Source organism: Semicossyphus pulcher, unplaced genomic scaffold, assembly GCF_022749685.1.
Source record: "Semicossyphus pulcher isolate SPU_LCO1_2020_fin unplaced genomic scaffold, fSemPul1.0.p SCAF_16, whole genome shotgun sequence".
Taxonomy (NCBI): domain Eukaryota; kingdom Metazoa; phylum Chordata; class Actinopteri; order Labriformes; family Labridae; genus Semicossyphus; species Semicossyphus pulcher.
The window spans coordinates 9146448-9164682 of record NW_027211670.1 but is presented as its reverse complement, the minus strand read 5'-3'; the positions used below and the strand labels follow the sequence as shown (position 1 = coordinate 9164682).

The 18235-nt window shown below is 41.9% G+C and overlaps 1 protein-coding gene across 2 annotated transcripts; it reads left to right on the top strand.

The window, feature by feature from the left end:
* The first annotated feature begins 1269 nt into the window (after positions 1-1269).
* mms19 (MMS19 homolog, cytosolic iron-sulfur assembly component) lies at positions 1270-18129 on the top strand. Of its 2 annotated transcripts, none has more exons than XM_069664212.1 (28): positions 1270-1344; positions 1464-1538; positions 1951-2020; positions 3261-3389; positions 3532-3593; positions 4727-4813; positions 4952-5026; positions 5256-5333; positions 5882-6020; positions 7827-7981; positions 8121-8199; positions 8521-8646; positions 8735-8816; positions 9531-9628; positions 9889-10050; positions 10183-10338; positions 11243-11342; positions 12227-12329; positions 12458-12532; positions 12629-12755; positions 12856-12962; positions 13087-13143; positions 13306-13492; positions 13969-14051; positions 14798-14962; positions 15375-15434; positions 16097-16197; positions 16436-18129. In XM_069664212.1, exons 2-28 carry the CDS (start codon positions 1503-1505, stop codon positions 16464-16466), a joined length of 2730 nt encoding a protein of 909 aa, XP_069520313.1. In that variant the 5' UTR covers positions 1270-1344; positions 1464-1502; the 3' UTR covers positions 16467-18129. The 2 variants fall into 2 exon arrangements, with proteins under 2 accessions (XP_069520313.1, XP_069520312.1); XM_069664211.1 differs by having other exon boundaries at positions 12455-12532.
* The last annotated feature ends 106 nt before the right edge of the window (positions 18130-18235 follow it).

The window sequence follows — 18235 nt, the reverse complement described above, 5'->3', positions numbered from 1 at the left end:
TTTGAACCTCGCCGGTGCTGCTAGTTAATTTGTAGTGAAGAGCTAACCAGTTATGCTCAAGTGTTGTACTGTCTATTTTCTATGTGGATATGGTTGAATAACTTATAACTTGCCTTTCTATCCAGGTGTTAAAGATGGACAATTTACAATACTGCAGCTGGTGGAAGCTCTGGGGTAAGATATCAACATATTGGCAGTATAACATAAACCAAAAAAAAGCATAAATAGACTTTAATTTATGTATTTACTTATTTCACTCTATCTGATGCAGTCTTGGTTTTAAAACATGTTTCAAAAGGAATGTTTTGAATGTACCACACATAAATATCTATCATTTTTTTCAGTGTCACTCACCCAGACATAGATAAGGTTGTCAACTATAGTATATCTTAAATTAATATTTAATAATTAGGGATGCACAATATTATCGGCAGATTAATTATGCTTAAATGCTCGATGATTCCTTAAAAAAAGCTTGATTTAATTCATAAATCATAGCGTCAAGGTTGCAAGATGTCTGCGGTATGACAGTTTTTCAGACAACAAGGTTGATATTTGCAATGGTTGCTCAGCATTGGTCATGCGAGGAGGGGCCAAATCTCATCATCCCAGCCTGTCTAAGTTTATGAATATTACTATTTTATTTCAAAGAAAATGTTAGATACAAATAAATATGGCATTTTGTACGTAACCTCAGTTAAAGAGGTTCTTTATATTGCACAGTGAATGTTTTAAAAAGCACTGTATTATGTTATTTCTGCATCTGCCAGTGGGCCACTACAATAAGAGTAGGCATGATATCAATTCCACTACAGGGGAGACTGGATGTTCTCTGTAATTAGGTGGAAAAAAACCTGGCAAATATATCGGTATTGAAATGGGCAAAACAGGTTAGAAAACATCGGCATATCGGCAAAATATCCAATATCCTGCATCCCTATTAGTAATCATGAAGACTTTCATATCCTTTCCTGTTATAGGTTGAGTCTGACCAGCTCTCAGCCTCACACTCGAGCCAGAGGTGTCCAGCTCCTCTCTGAAGTATTACATGAGTGCTATGGAGGTCTAACAGAGAGAGAAGGTACACTTGGTCTTTGTTCGATTCAAAATATATTCAATTTCTCAACACAATAAGCAACACTGACATGGCATTTGTTTGCAAAACCACTCTTTCTTTCCAAAATATGAAGTGAAAAAAGAAAAGATGATGCTCATACAAGCTGCATATACATGTAAAGTCTGTCTCTGCTCTCCACAGTGGAAGTGCTAATTTCCTTTTATGAAAACCGTCTAAAGGACCATTACGTCATCACACCGCCTGTCTTACAGGGGCTCCGGGCACTGGTGAGTCTGTCTGTCATCCATTTTCAGTGACAATATTGGAAACATCCTGCATACGTGTCCACTGAGGTTTGAGAAGTGGCCAACATGCGCATTGTGTGTTTATGCTTTTTTCCTTTCAGACAAAATGTACAGTGTTGCCTCCTGGCTCGGCCGTGTCCATGCTGAGGTCTCTGTTCCAGGATGTTCATGTTCAGGTGAGACTTGACACTTTAAGGTTGTAGCCTAACACCCACCTGCGAAAGTATGTTATATCAAGATGACCTTTAGTGTTATGTTTTCGCCACACATACATCAGCTGATTCCAGTTCAATCCTTTCTGTTAATCACAGCATTTAATAGCATTGTTTACTTTGTTTGTAAGAAACAAAAACAACCTACGAACAGAAAAAACCATGAATGACTTTTACAATGACTTTACTGTTGAATTCTGATACTGTATGAAACACACATCAATGCAATATTTGACCACATGTTGTTCTTGTTTCCTTCATGTCCGTGAAGCACTTCCTCTTTTATTATGTATGTTTGGTTGTTAAACTTGACTTATCTAAGTTACCCCGGGCATTGTGGGTAAAAAGCTCATGGGGTCTGTTTGTGTTTCTCCAGTCATTGATGCTGGCAGAGCGAGCTTGCGTCTACAACATGCTAATCAACCTCATGGAGAGCAGAGAAGCCGGTAAGAGACGACAGGTTTGCGGCACAGTAGCACAGGTAAAAGTGAGGCGCTGGAAGTTCCCAAAAATGAATGAGAGCGTGGCTGGAAGAAAACTAATCACTGTGGTCATTTCCCTCCTCGGGGCAGTTTAACTCCGACCAGCCCTGTAGTAAAAACAGAGCTTCTGCTTTGTTTGGCATCTGAATAGTTTTGTATAGACCAACTGTGTGAGATGCAAATAGAGAGGTGACAATGAAGTCTTTGTGTGACCACATCTCTGTCTCGCCAACATTATACTATAGTAGGAGTTAACATAATAGTGTTAAAACAATGCTTCACTATATATTTATCAATTTGTTCAAAGATAATAATCGATTTAAATAAATATTAAGCCTCTCGGCTACTGATAAAACTTCTTAGGCGAAATACTTTCTCGTCTCTGGTTATAGATTTTCTTTTGTTTGGTGAATTTCATATAATCCTTTGTGGTCTGGCTTCCTCAGATATCCAGGAAGAGGTAACAAAGTCAGATTCTAGTTTCAGTTTGTACTACGCTTGTAGTCCGAGTAATATTTACCAATCACGTATCAGCAGGCTGCAGCATATGCAGGAATAACAGGCTGTGAGTAGAGCAAAAGCAGATCGAACGTAATGCACGGTAATGTCACCCCGGCTCCCATCAGCGTCACCTGACAATAATTTACTTTCTTATTAATCTCTATAAACAGACATCTGCATGCTAACAGCTAACAATCTGTTCAAGATCAAAAATTCAATTTGAGTTAAATTCCCTGACGCTGTGTCACGAAAGCCGTTCAGCGTTCGGATTTCCCGACTTCCTCGAATGCATCAAATGATCGATCCGACCTCCGTTCAACAAACGAGCATTTTAAAACTAGTTTTCTTCTCCTCTTGACGACAGACCTGACAAAGCTTCATTTTACCTTTTTACTACATCATGATGTTGAAATTTCAGCAAAATTAAGACCCGTTAATAAAAGTCAATCACAAGAAAAACGTTTTATTTTCCTGTGAACAAAGCAGCACGCGGAAAAGGAAGTTCTGACCGGAAGCTGTTTATGTTAACCGCCGGCTATGTTCACTGTTGTCCCTAGAGACTATATTGTCGTCAGACTATAGCCGATGGGATCCGAGATTGATGGTGCTGTAATTTCTCTAACTAAATGGCCTGTCCCTCTTGATGTGATGATCTTACAGAACTGTGAACAAAACTTTGTGTTCCTGTGTGATGTTTTCACAGAACTGAAGGGTTTGGGAGCAGACTTTGTGTTTGGTTTTGTCCAATCAATGGACGGAGAGAGGGATCCCCGCAACCTCCTGTTAGCCTTCCAGATTGCCAGAACCATCGTCAAGCGATGTTATGATCTAGGTAAGCGACATACAGGTGCATTCAACATCTTTCTCCTTGTTTTCTCTCTGTCTCTTTTCTTTTTGAACTTTGTCACTAATTAGTGTGCAGTTCTAGCATGCCTTTATTTTGCCTCCCACTAATTTCCTGTCTACTGCCTCAGGTAAATTCGCAGAGGAGCTGTTCGAAGTGACGTCCTGCTATTTCCCCATCGACTTCACCCCTGTAAGTCCCTGTTTACTCAGCTGCGCGTGTCTGAGAACTGACGAAAGCAGAGGGGGCAGCAGACAGAAATGTCATCACTGGCTTCCTGTGACCTCAGGGGAAACTGTGTAGAAACAATAACACAGGGTCTGTCTCCTCATCGGCTCACGCACATTTCCCATGTCTACATCACAGAGGATCACAGCTCTGTGATCTTATGTCAACTCTGTGGGGCAAAGCAGCATATTGCCACAATGTCATGGACATGATGTGGGGTTTACTTTGGGACAAAAGGGTTGTACTGTTGTTTCACCAAATGATTATTATGAAACAAGCTCCTCAAATACATTTTAGACCTTAAACATTATGTCTGTCTGTTTATTTTGGTGTGTTATTTGTTAACATGCAGATACCATCCTGACATATTTGAAAAATACAAATCATTTAGGGTCGCAAACAGCAGTGATGACATATTGTTAACATACAGAAAACTGTTCGATTATTATAATGATAAACCTTTTTAAAGGAGCAATTCGCCCACTGTCAGTCAAAGCTGGTGTTCTCTGTCATCGATAGAAGCAATAATATTTAAAATTGGCGCTGTACAAACAGAATATGGTTTCACCAATTCTACATTCCTACAACACCCAGCGTGCATTGCGCCCCTCCCTCTGAAAGAAAATACTCCTGTTTTCGCTGCAGGCAATGGCTCAGAGCGGTACAGAATCCGAAACACGACGAGAATATACCGGTGGATCGTCTAAATAATCTTCAGGTCTGCAGTCTACATTTCAAACCTGACGATTTTGAACGAGACATGACATCGGAGGCGGGCGTCCTAGATTGAGGAAGTGTAGTTTAGCGAGCCGCCTGGCCTCCGCCAGGTGACACGTTTTACGTAGGTTTTCCAGGGCCCATTGGAGAAGCAGATAGCGCCTTCCAAAGGCACAGAGCCAAATGGCATTTTTTTCTACCATAATGGCTTTAGCTCCCCATAATAGCATTATAGGACTGAGGTTGAAAGTCTGGAACTGGCCCTTTACTTACTGCAGAGCCATCTTGCTTCCCTAATGAAACTAAGTGTTCATGATTTTTCTGCCTTTCTGTCTCTTCTTGCTTTACCTTAAATCCCCCATATTCACCTCCCACCCCAGCCTGCCAATGACCCCCACGGCATCACCAGAGAGGAGCTCATCCAAACACTGAGGGATGTCCTCACAGGGACGCCGCGATTTGCTGAGGTACGACCATCAGTTTACACTGACATTTAGCTTTTTGGGTGTGATCTTGAAGCCGTAGCAAATTTTGATAACATCGCTGTTTTTTTCAGAGGGTCAAAAGAGAGTTTATGTCCTGTTTATTTTTTTCCCGTGATACAGTTTCTGTTACCTCTCATCATTGAGAAGCTGGACTCTGATGTTCAGAGTGCAAAGCTGGACTCGCTGCAGACTCTGGTGAGGAATGCCTACTCCTTTCTGAAAGTGTCCTCTGACCGTATCAGTAGTCTGTTTTCTTAGGTACATAAATATTTGACTCCAAAGTCTGCAAACATGTGAGATATACAGTTGTTATTCTTCAGGAACACAGTCAATCATTACAACTACAGTGGAGCTGCTGAAAGGCGTAAAGTAGAGCAAGTTTATGAAGGACTTCTGAAGGTGATGGAGGGTGTTCTTTTTTCAGGCTGCCTGTGTGTCACAGTATGAACATAAGGACCTGGCAGAATTCCTCGAGGGACTGTGGTCGTCACTGCGCCGAGAGGTAATAGTAGCTGTGATTTTGTTTATGTTTATGGGTTCAACACTCTCTAAGGAAACATCGAACAGCACTATGTTTTTTGGGAGGAGTTGGTCTTGAATGAAAACACTTTTTCACCCTTCCACCATTACCAACAGGAAGCGTCCTAAAGGCTGCAGTCACATGAACAGCTGTGCATCGGTGCAGTGTTAATTGTTAGCACATATAAAAATATGAGTCAGAAACTTTTAACAATAGGACTGATGGGCGATTCGTCAGAGGTGGGAATGTAAGTGAAAGAATGTAAAGGAAATGACCCAAAACAAAGGAACAAATCCAGTTTGTTCAACCCTGGAAAGGCCAAGAAAACAATGAAGTCTGTACTGATCAGTGTTTTCTTGTGTTCTCAACTAGAAAAGAGAAATAAGTCGATAACTGAATTATGTTAAAAGACTCTTTAGTTTCCATTTGCTTATTTAGCCCAAAGTAAACACTGTTAATGTTAATGCCTCTTTGTGAATCTAAAGAACAATACTCTGAATAATTGGCCTCCTCTTGTTGTTTCATTGCAGGTGTTTCAGACGTCTAGTGAGAAGATCGAGTCTGCTGGCCTCGCTGCTCTAACCGCGATCACTTCCTGCCTGTCTCGCTCAGTCCTCAACTCTGACTCTGAAGACTCCCTCTGCACCTTCCTGGATCTCGTTCTCAAAGGTGAAGGCTGCGGGAAACAGACTTATTTGCACGCAAAAATAAATAAATGCACACTTTATGCGACTAAAGACATGAAAAATTACTATGAGAGAAACAGGTTATCTAAATAAAGGGGTCTGCTTTATTGAGACAGAGAGACGGAGATGGTGTGAAGATGTTACAACTATGTAAGCGCTGTGGTAATGGGAGGGTTTACAGCAGTGTACCACTGTTAATGTAGATTGACAGGAAATGATACCACAGTGACTGCTGACTTTAATTCTAACCCGCTGCTTGTACAGTTTACACGCGACGCCAACAGTGTTGTAGACACAGTGTTTCCATTTAGACGATCGTTAGTTTCCTGCCAAAGTGCAGAGTGAGAAAACCACATCATATTTGGGTCATCTACATATAAGTTCCTTAACTGAGACAGTATAATTCTTGAGAAGGCATTTTGACTGTAATTATGTGTAGACAGAAGATTTGACTGTGTTAGTAGGTTTTTAAAGGCAAATTCTAGTATCAATATTTTACAGTGATTCCCAAACTGGGGGGCTCAATAAAACAATGCAGGCGGTCCTGCAGTGCGAGCAAAGCATGGCCAATTTTGTGAAAGGACTGCAGGGTAAACGTAAGGCTGATGATGAATCCATACATTACAACTACTAGATCTCTTCACCTGAACAATGGTGAGTAATCAAGAGTAACCACAGTAACCACAGCCCCGCCCCCATTGCGCGGTGTGCGCTGCAGGTGAAGCCTCTAAAAGTAAATACTCCGCGGCACGTCTTGCTCCGCGAGCGTTCCATTATATGGCCACAGCGTTAACGATAACGCTCTCTGATAACGGGAATACACTAAGCCATCATCCACATCGCGTGTGACAGTAGCAGCAGCAGCAGCGCCAGGAGCTTGTTTACAGTTTACAGGCAGGTGACAGACTGCTGCACAGTGGTCAGGTCTGTGTGTGCTCTCATGAAGGGCTGCACTAACACGATATCAGAGAGTTTTCCTCTCGATAAGTCGCGAAAAACCAGAAAATGGTGAGTTTTCCTTTTGCACCAAGCAGCAGTAAAGTAGCAGCTTTATATGTTGCACTTAATTTGCTTCACTATCGCACTTCCTGCCATGTGACTATTGCACATGCGCACATCGCAATTGTGATCGTAAAACGATTTATGGTTCAGCCCTCTTCTCGAGTGGCTTTACTATAGTTGCATCTGTGCCATCAAATGCTCAACTGGCCTCTTATAAAGAAGCTTGCAGAGTTGCTTCATGTAAAAAGCTGCACACCACAGCTGAGGACTTAATACTACCCTTAGTGGTTTTAGTTATGATTGATGCAGCAGCAGTCAGCAAACTTAAGGCTCTCCCTCTGTTGTGAGGTGCACTTATGACATGTCCAAAGATATCAAGGAGCAGCACGTGTCTGATAGCGTGTTAGTGTATATGGATGCATGTTTATGTGTCGATGAGTACAGTGAGGGGTAGGGGGGGCTTGAAAATATTTTCATCTACCAAAGGGGGGCTCTGCAGAACAAGTTTGGGAACCAGTGGTTTAGGTGAAACTCTGGCCTATATGAATGGGTTGTAAAGACTTTGATTGTGCACATCCAAACCACAGCGAGATATCTGCAGAAACTCTGTGTGAATCTTTGTAGCCTAGAAAAGCCAGTGAAACAGAATGTGACACTCAAACTCTCCACTGTTTCAGTGTCTCTAGCTGCTTAACATTCATTAGCAGCTTTAAGATATTCTCTCTACACTGTGAAACATTTGTAATTGTGTGGGTTTGTTTTTACTAAAAGTGCGATGCCGTTTCAGACTGCAAACATCACCTGAGCGAGCCGGACCTGAAGCTGGTGTGGCCGAGCGCCAAACTTCTGCAGGCAGCCTGCAGCGCCTCCAACAGGGCGAGTCACATCATAACAGCTGCAGTCATGCCTTCTCTGGTTGAGCAGTACAACAGCAGAGCAGAGGTAGAGAAAGAAACATCCAGATGTTGGTGCTCTTACTTGTGCTGTTGATCTGTAACATCCTGATGATATTTCTTGTGTTATTTTCTTTGTGTGTCATTAATGAAGTGAAAGTAAAACATGACGTCTTGTCTCTGTGCAGTGTTCTCACAGACGGACATTACTGGAGGTGGTGCAACGATTCATCCAGCCAGTAAAAAACAGCCAGTCTTCTGAGAAAGGCAAGTGTACTTCTGTTTTGCTTCAGGGCGGCATAGTTAGTCCATGTGTCACATCCTCTTCTTACAGCTGTGGCTTTTTCCACTTTTACGCCTTCAAATCTTCAAACTAAACTACGAATGAAATATTAGTTTCAGATGCTAATCTCTTTATCCTTAGTTGAAGTAATTATATCCACATTTTGACATAAAAAACTCTTACTGTATTTGGCTCCTTTTTGTACGTAAGCAAGAAGAGTAAAGACAGAATTTGCTCATTTATATTTAGAATCAAACATGACTGTAATCCGTCTCTTCCCTTTGTGTTTTCTCCCGTCACATCAGAGGAGAGCGTGTTTGTCGCCTTCCGCCCGTCTCTGTGCAGCATGGTCTTCTCTGCTCTAACGGAGAATAACTCCAGTCTACAGGTCACAGCCGCGTCTGTGCTGACCTCACTAGCACAACAAACGGGTAAGATGCAAACAACACTCGCAGCTTCCCGTAGAATCCTATTTTGTCAGAACATTTCCAGATATTCCAAATGTGTTGTCTCCCTCAGGCCTGCTGTTGGACTCGGACATAGAGCTGGCTGTAGATCACCTGACCAGACTGCTGCTGACAGAGGAGGACGATAGAGTCAGGTCAGTTTCTTATGTTTCTGTCTTATCAGAATTAAGATCAGTGTTAATGTTGGCGGCTATTTTAGATTTAGTCTTAGTCATTAGATGGAAATGCTTTTAGCATGAGTCACTTTTTAGTCATTTTTACCCTTTATAGTTTTAGTCAACAAAAACTCAAAAACATTTTAGTCCAGTTTTAGTCATCACATTTTAGTCATTACTTCATCTAAAGACTTTTCATCATCCCTTCTCATTTAAACAGTCTGACTGAAGCAGACAGTCGGTGATCGTTCCTTTCTGTGCAGAAGAAGCATCGAGTGACGCGTAAAACGTCCCTTTTTCTGTGAGCGTGCACAGAGCCTGAGGCAGAAAGCCTGGGTGACAGAGAAAGTTCACAGCCACCTTTGTGATACCCGTTACCCAGTTACAGGAATGCAGTGCTTTTATGATGGACAGATTAGACGCACATTGAGGGAAAATCTGCATTTTGACAACATTTTAGTCCTGTCTCGTCTTGTTAACGAAAACTCAACATGCGTGCCGTCAAGGTCTTTATTATCAACGATCTATTTTTAGCTTGTCAATGTCTCGTCTTCGTCATGGAAAATAGATCTTTTACGAACAATTTTCGTCATTATTTTCGTTAACAAAATGAACACTGATGAAGATGTTTTGGGTTTGTTTTGCAGCCTAACATTAACTCTATGTGTGTGTTCTTCCTGTTTCTGCCTTCAGTCTTGCTGTGGTGGAGTGTGCCGGAGCCTTAGCGGGGCTGCACCCAGCAGCCTTTATCACCAAACTGGTCCCAAGACTTAAGAACGAGATGTTCTCCGGTAGGTGAAAAGCAAACTCTTACAATATAAAATAGTAAAAGAGAAAATGTGGAAAGAAACTAGAGAAATTCTAATATATGTACCATGTAATTATAGGGTTTTATTTCTTTTATTTATTCTGTGTTTTTGACACTGATCAACAGAAATGCTTCTTGAGGATTTGTCCCCTTCCAGTGATGTGTTTCTTGACTTTACAATTAAACATGAGGTCAGCAGATGCCAGATTACACTGCACCAACCTTTTCCTCTTCTCCTCTCAGAGCCCATGGATCAAGACAACAACAGAGTAGCTACTGAGCAGCAGTCCCATCATGCAGTGCGCAAGCGGTGTTTGTCCGCTCTGGCTGCGGTCTCCACCAAACCCAGTGTTGTCCAGGAGAGCACGCCCGTCCTCTTAGAGGTCCTCAGCTCAGCACACACAGGTAATCTGCCCAGACATTGTTTTCAGACTCCAGGTATAGATTATAGAACATTTTCTCATAAGTTGTCTTGAAGCTGTCACAATGTAGGCAGATGTACAAACATGTAATGTAATGTCTTGTTTTGTTTTCTAGGTAGCATTCGTTTCTCAGTCGACGAGGTGGTGTCAGCCTGTCGCAGCCTCCAGAGAATAGCAGGGCAGGTTGAGGACACCGAGGAGACAGGAAGGTGCTTCCATGACATCATCATCCCGCGCCTGCTGTCTCTGGCTCTCCAGGCAGCCTTGGAGGGTGAGAAGCTCTTACTCTTCCTTGCTTTTTAATTCACTTCCACCACAGTCATATTCAGCTGTCTCAAGTCTCATTGTGAAATCTCGGTGTAACTTTGATGGTGACCTAATGCTCTACCTCGTATACAAGCTAAGTTTATTAAGCCCATTACTAATAAACAGACAGCGGCGTAAAGAGTAGCCTTATGAAATAATCTACTCAGGTAGAAGTTCTGTTACGTGACTGAAATTGTACACAAGTAAAAGTAAAAGTACTCGTGTAAAAACTGACTCAAGTAAAAGTAAAAAGTAGCTCACCTAAAAAGTACTCAAAGTTACTTAGTTACTTTCCCAAAGCACATATTTTCATAATAATCAAATGTATCCATGGTTACCTTACACATTAATCCTATGCAAAGAAATAAAATGAAACTTTGTTATTTTCAAACCGGGGCCCTATGTTCATATGTTCTGGTTTCAAAATGACGACTATCTAGCTCTCTTTAAAGCCACCAGACTCCATTAAGAAAAACAGTAATTTTACTAATTAACTTAATGGTCTATCGCTGCCTCGATCGGTTAGTTTGTCTGTGTTATTGTGTGGTGTCTTAAAGTGTTAGCTCAGTTCTGAACTAACGTGTGTTACGACGTGTAACGAGGCAGCGATAGCCCAGCAAGTCCCGTGTTCTGCGAGGTAAAATGACTGTTTTTGCTATTGGAGTCTGGTGGCTTTGAAGAGAGCGAGGTGGTGTTGCCTCTGAACTCTCTTCTGTCCCATTCATGGTTCACTAACGTTACGTGTCGCGATGTATGACACTTTGATCTGATTGGCCTGTTTTTGATGTGATGCGTTTGATTGGTGTCTGGTCCAAGTCGTTCAGTTTTTCTTTCTAGCTCACAATAGACTCCCTTTCATGTTTTTGTAGGTGAGGGGTCACCTGGTCGTCGCAGTCCTCTCCTTGAGGAGGTGGTCCTGTCCGCCATGGTCCCTGTCATCAGTACTGCCTGCTCCAGGCTACAGCCCACGTTAGTACACACTCATCCATCTCTTGTTCTGCTCTTTTAGTTTTTCTTCTTCTTTGGGCACTTAGTAACACATTCATACCAGTAAAGTAAAAATCTGGACCAGTCTTAGCTCATCTGAGGGTGAAGATAATAAGAAGCAGCGTCTTTTTCAAATGTATTGAGGAGAGCAGGGTTAGAACAGGATTAGTGATATAACAGGTGATCACTTGCTTTTGCTTTTCTAGACACAGTTTTATATCATTAACATCTTTTACACATGCATCTAGTTTCGCCCGATCAGACAGAGCGCGTTTTAGCAGCTGGGGCGGCTTTTTTGTCATCGTTTTCAATGACAGGGACGCTTTTTGCTCGCTGCTTTTGCGTTGCAGAGCGTCTCACATTTTTCGAGAAACACTCTGAACGCCTCGAGTTGAAAAAACTTTAACTCAAAGCAGAAAAGCGTCCGACGTAATTGGCGTTTTTCCAATCAGATGAATGTCGATGCGGGCCTTCTGTCAGCTTACAATATAACGGTTAGGTTAATGGCAGCCATTGATTCAGTGGTTGCCTTAACAACAGTAGAAAAAAAGACGCAGTGAGCTGCTCTTTTTTTTTACAAACAAAAAAGACACTGCAGTGCGCCTCGCATTTTACAGCCTGCGAAAACGCGCTCTGTCTAATCGGGGCCTTACATAGTTAATTCACTTGTGAAGCTGAAGTCAGTTTCTCTCATGTTCGAAAGCTGTTTTCAGATTTAAAAAAAATAACCTGAACATGCCTACAGTTCCTGACTACTTCACACCTTCTCTTTTGTTGTCACTTTCTCTGATTTAGTCTCTGCAAGACGACGTCAGATTGTTTTTCACGAGGTTTGTGTGGTTTCCTTTCTTGGTGTCTCCTGTCAGGTTGGCGAGACAGACGGCATCAAAGGCCGTAGCTCTCTTTTTGAATGGTGATGTTTCCTTTTTGCCCGACAACTCCTTCCCTTCAAACATCCAGCTGCTCAAGGTTTGTATGTACATGGTCTATATCAGTGATTAAATAAGATTTCATTCGACACAATACATTTCTTCAATAGTAGTTTACCAGCACTGTATTTAGAAAAGTGTAATTTTGACTGATTTTGTTCCCAGCAGCAGCAGGGGGACTCATGGAGCCAGTCTCAGCTGGTCTGTCTGCTCATGGGATGTGTGTGTTCGTTACCTCGCAGTGTAAGTTACACCTTGATTCTGCTTCTGCTGTATATCTTAAAAGACAGTTGTTACTGTTACAGGAGCTGCAGTCTGAGTGTTGTGCATGTCCTGCAGGTGGAGGTGCCTCAGTTGGATCAGCTGCTGTCAGAGCTGGAGGAGATGAGCTGCACCTGCAGCCACCTGCTGTCGTACACCTCGGCCGCAAAGTGCTTCGCTGGCCTCGTTAATAAGAGACCGCAGGGTCAGTTTGTTTCCTCAAGTCGTCGGGACTTTTTGTTCCGAAAGCATCAGCTTCACTTTGTCAACTGAAAGCAGCTGTGATGGTTTTGTTTCTTCTTCAGGTGATTCTCTGGACAGCCTCGTGCAGAACACGATGAAGAGAGTGTGCAGTGAGCTGGAGTCCGCGTCCTCGTCTGTTCACACTCAGGCTTTCACCCTCCTGATCTGGGTAACACACTGTTTACAATGTTTTTTATTTTTATTTTTATAGGAGCTGGCAATAAATAAATCAGGTGTATTGACAAATCTAAAAATGTGGGTAACAAGGGCAATAAAATTTATGTTGTCTCCAGGTTGCCAAGGCTCTGCTTCTCAGATACCACCCTCTGTCCACAGCGCTGACTGACAAGGTAAAAACAGAGACACACATGCAGTCATTTTTGTAGGTCTTATTTATTCCTGCACGCATGTAACTACATAGTAATACATACAACTGGATGTTTATAACAAATTTTATTCTTTCTTTCACTCTTACAGACTTTTGATTTCTCTCCCACTGTGTGTGTTTGCAGCTCTTCTCTCTGCTCGATGACACCGGCCTGGGTCCGATGGCAGCAGACGGCTTCTCGCTGCTGATGAGCGACTGTCCCGATGTCCTGAACCGTAGCGTCCACGCTGACATTCGCATCATGTATCGTCAGCGCTTCTTCAGCGAGAACTCGGCCAAGTTGGTGCAGGGCTTCAACGCTGCACCGGAAGGTACACAGCGACAGCGCTGCTGAGCAGAGAGGTTATTTAGATCATGAGATACCTAAAAATATAAAGGAAAAATGGGATTAGATTATTTTTTTGGCTTTGTGTGCCTTTATTTTATAGAGAGAACAGTGGATAGTGGCGGAGAGGGGGGAAGAGAGGGTGGGGATGACACCCGGCAAAAGGCCGAGGGTGGGAGTTGAACCTGGGGCCGCATCTCTTCTGATAATATGTAGTGTGAACCTTTTATAGAGGAGTCAAATGTTTTTATTCAGTTGTACAGTTATAGATTAAATCAGCTCATTTCATGCTCATGCTAAAATAACACTATTTCTATAATATTTAAACAAACATGTCAAATTCCTCCAGAGAAAAAACGACCTCTTACCTACGGGATCTTAGTTGCTTTGCTCTTCTTGTGTAAGCAGGTATCTCAGGTTTTATGTATTATATTAATGACAAACATTTTCTTTTCCCTGTAGAAAAGAAGCCCAACTACCTGAAGGCTCTGTCTAACATAGTTAACAAGCTGCCCAAGCAGGTTCAAGTCACTGAACTCCCAGCGGTGAGTAAAGAGCAAACTGCAGGTGTATTTTCAAAAAGCAATAAAATTTCTTTATTTAAAGTAAAATGTGGAAGATTACAATGGAGTATTAGGACCACATAGGGGGGGGGTCTAATATTGCGAGAATAAAGTCGTAATTTTACAAGAAAATAAGTCATAACATTGCTAGAATAAAGTCGTTATTTTAGGCCATGGTTAGCCTGTATCTTATTTTGAAGGGTAATATCGGAAGAGCAGCCAGCCACCTGCGCTAAAATGATCACGATTCATTTTCAAATAAAATCGCTTTTCAGAGTCCTGATCGTTATGACAAAGTGGTGCTGATGTTCCAAAAGTATTTCCTATTTGTGAAACCTCTACCAATGTATTAATATGTAGCTGTTTAGTGTGCTTGTGCATTACGCGGCAGGAGATCTCGCATGTTCTCGCGAGGTCCATGTTACTGGGTGTGTTCAATAAAAACAGCTCCGGCTCAAGTTGTGTTCAGCCTCCGGTGCAATCATGTTCAAGCATAACTTCACAAGATGTTCACTATGAATTTATACTTCACACGTTCCTCATTTTAGTGCATGCGGCGGCTGCTCTTCTGATATTTATAATATTTAGGCAACAATAGTCTAAAATTATGACTTTATTCTCGTAATATTACGTCTTGTTTCTCGTAATCTCTGTTTTTGTTCTTTAATGTGGCCCTTCTACTCCATCGTAGAAAATGTTTCATCACTGATATGTAACTTTGTTTTCAGCTCCTGACTCTGCTGCTGGAGGCCTTGTCGTGTCCTGACCAGGGCGTCCAGCTGTCCACCCTGTCCTGCCTGGAGCCCGTCCTCATCGACCCTCCGCCCGCGCTCATCCAGCAGCTAGAGGCTTTGATCAACAGGCTGCTGGCCCTCATGTCCAGTCCTACCATGGTTAGTGAGATATCACTCCTGCTTCTACCATGAAAACTGTTAAGCCTTTCCCATGTACATGAAACAAGAGCTGTTTGACCACACAGCGTCTTAATTAATCAGATGAAGTTGTTTGTTATATCAGTGGTTCCCAACCTGGGGTCCGGACCAACCTTAGGGGGGCGCCAAAGATCGCTGGGGGTGCGCGAGGCTTTGTCAAGATTAGATTTGCACATGTTAAATAAAATCATTAACAAAGCAAAGTCTGTTCACTTTATTGTTTTGGTGTACGTGTGTGTGAGCTAGGGGGGCTCAGCCTTTCTTAGATACAAGCAGGGCTCCAAGGACAAAAGGTTGGGAACCACTGCGTTATACAGCACGAACATGGTGTTAAAGGCAGAGCTCTCATCAAATGTATGTGTGCTTCTTACAGAACGTAAGGATCGCCTCACTGCGCTGCGTTCATGCCATTTCAAGCTTTCCTGAACATGAGGTAAAAATCAAAACTGTGTTTGAGATGTTGAAAATGTTATTTCTGTTAATGTAGCTAAGTTTCTTGTAGACGGTTTGCTACCTTCTTCAGTTTTAAACTGACTGGTGGGCGGAGCTAGAAGTAAACCGAGAGTCTTTAACGCCTTTGGGTGTTGAATTTAAAACTGCACTGTGTGTAAGTGATAAGTGGTGTCTCAGGCCACCACCTCTGTTCTCTCTCATAACGCTTAAAGTTTACACAGATAGCGTGCTAAGGACCAGCAGAGGCTTCTATTTCTTGCTCCGTCCACCAGTCAGAACTAGAACTAAAGTCAAGTCAGGTTTATTTATAAAGCCCATTTAAAAACAATTGTTGGACGATATAAGATGAAATACGAAGAGTCAAGCTCAGCCATCGAGAGGAGAGAGGTCTTTAGTAGCGACTTAAAAATGTCAAGCGACTGAGTAGCTCATATATGGATCGGTAGGCTGCTCCATGGCTGAGCAGCAGCCACCGCAAAGGCACAATCCCCTCTGTTTTTAAGTATGATTGTCTTCTCCGTGATTCTTGAGCACTGAAATTCTTAAATTCTTAAATTACAGATAAATTATTCCCTGTGAGTGAAATACTTTGTACCTTGTGTCAGGTAACATTTCATTTTCATAATATTTCTCATGTTTCAGATCATGCCGTTTCGGGGCCGAGTGCTGCGAGCTCTGGCTCGACCTCTGGACGACAAGAAGAGGCTGGTGAGGAGCGAGGCGGTTCAGGCACGAGCAGAGTGGTGAGAATCTGATACTGCTGATTAAAAGACACGCTGGGACATGTGATAATGTCCTACATGTATTTGATCATGGCAGATTTTACCTTTGAGTAATGTGTTCGGTGGTGTGTTTGCATTCTGATATGTTCTTTTAGAAACCTCTCCATCACAGTGTTTAATTGGTAGAAGAACATTAAAGGTTAGTGCGCTGTGCATCATAGTGGGGTACTTATTACAAGTTGCCTTGTTCCCCTCAAAGGTTCCTGTTAGGAAGTCCAGGCGGAAGGTGATTCTGTTTCGTAAACACAACCAGAGTCTCCGATCTTCCCTAAACCCGGAAGACATCAGAAGTGGGAAACTCCAGGACCAGAAACCAACGATCAGAGCTGTGCAGTCCAAACGACAGCTTCTGTCCCCTCTTCTCTGGATCTTCTCACCCACAGTCTTTTCATCTTTCACTTTTTACTGATGCTTTTGTTGTAACTGACTTCATTTACACACAAATACGAGTATATGTACTGAATGTGGAGCGCTGACTAAGTTAAAAGAATGAAAATGAGCAGTTTGTGTAATGTGTAACTTGCCTCTTGTTCGTTGTGGTCAATCTTGCTACTTAATGGAGATAATATGTCATCGGGTTGCAGGTCGGCAATTAGCTTGTTGATAATCTGAAAAAGGTGACTCAGAGTGCATTTAAAATCCAAATCTAATGCCGTTAATGAGAGCCAAAACTTTTAGGTTTCCTTCCCTGTCTGGTCAGCAGGTTAAAGTAACCCCTGAAAAAAATCATTCCGCAATCATATTAAAATGAAGGACCGTATTTTGTTGTGATTAAGATAAAACTACTTGAAAAACCAGAATCATTATCATATCCTTTATTTTCGATTTAACTAAGAAACGATAAAAAAAATCGATACAAACTTTTTGATTGAGAAATTAAGACAAAGATATTCAAGTTCTAAACTTTAAATGGCTTCTGTTAAATGTGTCGACTCCTAAACAAAGGGAGAAAACAAACATACCTACATCACTTGTGATCTTCAGAAACATGGTAGCAACATTTTCTGTTTTTTTAGTTTGAGCATTGTGGGAGTTTTTTTCGCTGCTGGAAAAATCGTAGCGCTCTTCTTCACCGCGTATCACGATGTGGACTTACAGCCAAACAAGAGCAGCACTGACCCCAGCAGGCACTGACAGCCTGTTATCTTCTCGTCTGAGTGAATGTGTGTCTGAGCAGTAATGTCTTAACAACAGCTGATTCATGTCACTGTGATGGGCCGACCGGGTGGGGTTGTTCAGACCTCGGAGAGATGAATGTGCCGGTCGTCCTGTGGTTGCCATGAGTCAAGCTCTTCTATACGTCTCTCACCTCCACTGACATAAGTTTAATTTTAAAGATGATTTTATATAATTAAGTGTCTATGTTGAGGTTAATGTTCGATAAATGAGGATTGTAAGTTATGTGAACATGTCAAACACCTTCCTTGTACTCTTGAACAAATATCGATGCTCTATCAAAGTTATCGTCGAGTCATTTCATGTTGGCTGACTGCACCTCAGATCTACTGATGCCAAGGAAATAGACAATATTTAAACGTCTCACTCAAAATGTCATTAAAACTTTGTAATGAAACAAAGCAAGTGTGTCATTATTAATAAGTTAAACACCACCAAACTTTAAATATCAAACAAGTGTTTTATTAAAAAAGACAAAATGATTGAAAGTGGAGCACAGCTCCCGTCGGTTACAAATGACACAGCTGTACGTCATGTTTCTATGGCAACTACAGATCCAACTCATCCATCGGTAGCTTTTTTTGGGAAGGGAAATATGAAAAGGAATTAAAAACATGAAATTACACCTCACAGTGCCTGATTCACTTATTTAAAGTGCCTCATTTTTAGGGCAGAAAAACCAAACAAGGCACAGCATGATTTCTTTATCAATGTATCAAAAAATATTAAAGGATCAATTGATATGAGGGGTTGTTTTTCTTTACCTTAATCGGCAAGTAAGCAAAGATTCAAGTCATAAAGTTAGGATGTAGTAAAGCTCTTG

Bases quoted from the DNA above. Each gene is read 5' to 3' on its own strand.
- mms19 (XM_069664211.1), top strand. From the start codon at position 1,503: ATGCTGAGGTCTCTGTTCCAGGATGTTCATGTTCAG. The intron at 5,334-5,881 runs GTAATAGTAGCT...GTTTCATTGCAG, and splicing joins GGTCGTCACTGCGCCGAGAG to GTGTTTCAGACGTCTAGTGA. The intron at 13,144-13,305 runs GTAAAAACAGAG...GTGTGTTTGCAG, and splicing joins CCACAGCGCTGACTGACAAG to CTCTTCTCTCTGCTCGATGA.